The 3,840-nt window shown below is 53.5% G+C and overlaps 1 protein-coding gene across 1 annotated transcript; it reads right to left on the bottom strand.

The window, feature by feature from the left end:
- Positions 1-1,758: 1,758 nt before the first annotated feature.
- Positions 1,759-2,762, bottom strand: LOC132334953 (zinc finger protein 239-like). Its single transcript, XM_059861077.1, has one exon. It carries the CDS (start codon positions 2,749-2,751, stop codon positions 1,759-1,761), a length of 993 nt encoding a protein of 330 aa, XP_059717060.1. The 5' UTR covers positions 2,752-2,762.
- Positions 2,763-3,840: the final 1,078 nt, after the last annotated feature.

Below are 3,840 nucleotides of genomic sequence, written 5' to 3'. Positions count from 1 at the left end.
CTGTAACATCCTGGATACAATAAACTGCATTTTGGAGAGCTGCCTGGAGCCCCTCATCTCTCATTCAGGCTCTTACAGGAAAGGGACACGGGGCGACGGAGAGATGGCAGCAACCCCGTGTCATGCTGGCAGTTTTCACTCCTTGCTGCACACTTGGGAACAAAAGGGTAAGGAAAGATATGGGCAATGCTATAGATACATCTTCTAATATTGGCTTTTAGCAAATATTAAAATGGATTTTGTATCTGTGATGTTAAAGCAACTTTGTTGTAAAGATACAGCTTTTATTTCTGTTGTTAATTAAGCTTCATGAAATAGCTGCTTGTGTTAAATGCCTGCTGGGATGGGATAACATCCAATGCACACAGGATGAGGACACCTGCACAGATCTGCCAACTATCAGCACTCCCTGTCTGCAGACAGAGTGACCAAGGCCCAAAACTGGAGGTGATAAAGAGAAGAAGCCAAAACCACAGCCAAAAAAACACACATGCTCTGAAAAGGCAGACCCAAGGAGGGGCCAGGTAGAAGAGTTCCTGGAATATGTGAAGTAGTTTATGGATATGCATGAGGGTCTATGAATATGCAACAGGCTGATGTAAGGGAAAAGGCATTTCAGGGGGATCCCCAAAGGGAACAGGGTGCTCCTGGCTGAGTGCCAAGATGCACCCAGCCATAATAACCTTTGCTCCATGGTCCTGGTCTCCCACTGTCCTTTATTAAACTTTTTACATTTTCACAGGAGAGTGAACGTGTTTTTCACATTTAGGAACAGTTTCAGTTTTTTCGTTTTTTTAAAGGAGGGAGTTTTGAAGAGCTGCAAGTGGCTAATCTGCCTGCAACAAGGACCATTCCACGGGCTCTTGTCACCTTTCCTGACACGTCTGCTGCAGCTCATGGAGGGTGAAGCCCTGGAGGCTCCTTAGGGGCGGTTATGGACGATTGCAGGCAGCACCTCGATGCCCTGGATCAGCGGTGCCCCCTCCTGGGAACCCCCACGTTTTCCAGTTTCTGTGAAGCTGCCTGTGAAAAACACGTTCACTCTCCTGTAAATTAATGGCCCATTAACAGCAGATCTCTCCTGGAGGGAGGAATGGTTGTGGAAGAGATAAACTGCCCAATGCACAGAAGATAACTGCCCCACCTCTGACAGATGGCAAACACAACACACACTTATCTTGCAATCCAGGACCTGTCCTCACTGGCTGCCCCCAGTCTCCAGAGTTCATGGTGTCCAGGGAGGCTGCAGCTGCCGGTGCCGGGAACAAACGAGACGGGTCTTGGTTTCAGAGAGCTCCAGAATTCATTTCTTACCCCAAAAGACAGGGCAAAGGCAGGGCCTGGGGTTTTTATAGGGCATGCCAGGGGTGGAGTTTGGGTTTGGGCCAGGGGAGGAGATCTTAGCAACACAAGAGGGGTGAGATCAAATTCCTGCCTTTTAGCAACAGGTGCACTCCACACAGAATGTGTCCCCAAATCCTAAATTCCTCCTCAAACACCTGAGAAATGGTGGGACTTTAGATATCTTTGATCAATTTCATTTATTTAACCCTGTTTGTGCTGTTTTTGAGGGATGAAGATGAATCAGAAGAAAATTAAGGCCAAACCAACAGGAAAAGCAGCCAGGTATGTTCCCAATATGGATCACAGGGAATGTGGGTGACCAGGGCTCTGCCCAAAGGGGCTCCTCCAGTGGGGGATGGAGCTGGAGCAGCACACGAAGCTCTTCCCACACTTGGGGCACTCACAGGACTTCCCTTACCGGTGCCTCCGTTGGTGTCCGGTCAAGGTAGAGCTCCGTGAGAAGCTCTTCCCACACTGGGGACACTCGTAGGGCCTCTCCCCAGTGTGGATGCGCCGGTGGGTGATGAGGGTGGAGTTGTGCTTGAATCCCTTCCCGCAGTCAGGGCAGAGGAAGGGCCTCTCCTCTCTGTGAATCCGATAGTGCAGGAGGAGATGGGAGTTGCTCTGAAACCTCTTCCCACACTTGGAACACTCGGCAGGCCTCTCCCCAGTGTGGATCTTTTGGTGGAGAATCAGGTTGGAATGCCGGCTGAAGCTCTTCCTACACTCCCCACACTTGTAGGGCCTCTCCCCGGTGTGGGTTCTCTGGTGCCTGATCAGGGTGGAGCTGTGCCTGAAGCTCTTCCCACACTCCCCACACTTGCAGGGCCTCTCCCCGGTGTGGGTTCTCTGGTGCCTGATCAGGTGGGAGCTGTGCCTGAAGCTCTTCCCACATTCCTCACACTCGTGGGGTCGTTCCCCAGTGTGGATGCGTCGGTGCATGACAAGATGGTCATTTCGCCTGAAGCCCTGCCCGCAGTCGGGGCAGCGGAAGGGCCTCTCCTCTGTGTGAGTGCGCTGGTGCTTGAGGACATCTGAGCTGGTCTGAAACCTCTTCCTGCACTGATCACACTTGTAGGGCCGTTCCCCAGTGTGGGTCCTCTGGTGCCTGATCAGCTCAGAGTTCCACCTGAAGCTCTTCCCACACTCCCCACACGTGTGGGACTTCTCCCCATCATGGAGCTGCTCATGGAGCACCAGCTCTGAGCTCTGGCTCCATCTCTGGCTGCCTTCCCGGCCCAGGCTGGCTCTTTCCCCCTCAGATCCCCGCCATCTGCGTTTGCAGCCCCTCCTCGTGCAGGATCTCCGGGGCTTTTCCTCCCCGTTGGGTTCCTGCGCCGTGGAGCCGCTCAAAACGGCCTCTGCTGCCTGGTTCTGCCCCGGGGATTTGTCCTCCCTGCTCTCCATGCTCAGCTCCTGCTCTGGGGGAGGAAGGACAAGGACAGGATGGGATTTGCCTCCGTGCCACAGGCAAGGGGAAGGAGATCCCCGCAGGGCTGTCCTGCAGCCGGGGGCCATGCTGGGCTGGGAGATGGAGCAGGAGAGAGGGGGAAAGGGGCACTGACTTCCTCCTCACCTGCCTCAGTGTCCCAGGGCATCTTCCTCTTCCTTGGAGCCTCCCAGGGGTTGGCAATGGGAAATCCTGGTTTGGGGAAAACAAGGGATGAGCTGTTGTAGGATTGTTGGAGGGGTAGGACAGTCGGGATGGACGGAGACGAGAGATCTCTGCAGCCAGGTCATGGAACTTGGGGTTCATTGCAAAGGGCCTGGGCGCAGGGGCCCTGCTGGGAGCTGCCAGCCACAGCTCAGAGCAGGCCTGAGAGAAGAGAGTGGGAGAGAGGATGAGAGGGTACAAGATACAAATCCTACAGCATTTACATACAGCCTAGAGGAATCATTACATCACCATACCGTGTTACATTTTAAAGCCTAAAAACTCCTCTTTGGACCCCTTCTGCTGAGCTAGCAGGGTCTGCTCTGGCCCTTGGACCTGTCTGCAAGCAGAGGGAATTGTTTCATCGCAAAGGGATTACCTTCAGTCGGGCCACACCATTGTTTTCCAGCTGTTCAGTAAATAAGGTAACTCAAAGCTTGCTTTCATTTCAATCTTGCTTCTACTTTATATATTCTCAAAATCTTTTGCCAGATAATCATATTTATGATGCTTTCCTGTTTCATCTTCCCCAACACACATTGAGTTTGAAGGTCCCTCTGTCCAAGTCCATCTCTACAAGTCCCCGGCCATCTGGGCTCCAGAAAAGCCTCCCAGGAGTTCCCGTCCCTGGTCCCTCCCCTGTGGCTTTCAGGATTTCCCCCCTGTCCCAGCTGTCGGGGTCATGCTTGGATTGGGGGTCCCCCTTCTCCTCAGTGCCCGCCCTCCCCAGGCTGCTGGCAGTCCCAGCAATCCCAAAAGCTCCCCCCTCTTCGCTCTCACTATTTTGGGATGCCGGGGCTGTTTGGGCTCCCGGGTCCCTTCTCCCCTCACTCTCTGCTCTG

This window comes from Haemorhous mexicanus, chromosome 16 (assembly GCF_027477595.1).
Source record: "Haemorhous mexicanus isolate bHaeMex1 chromosome 16, bHaeMex1.pri, whole genome shotgun sequence".
Taxonomy (NCBI): Eukaryota; Metazoa; Chordata; class Aves; order Passeriformes; family Fringillidae; genus Haemorhous; species Haemorhous mexicanus.
The sequence above is the reverse complement of the archived record's forward strand: the minus strand, read 5'-3'. Positions and strand labels throughout refer to the sequence as shown.

Bases quoted from the DNA above. Each gene is read 5' to 3' on its own strand.
- LOC132334953 (XM_059861077.1), bottom strand. From the start codon at position 2,751: ATGGAGAGCAGGGAGGACAAATCCCCGGGGCAGAACCAGGCAGCAGAG.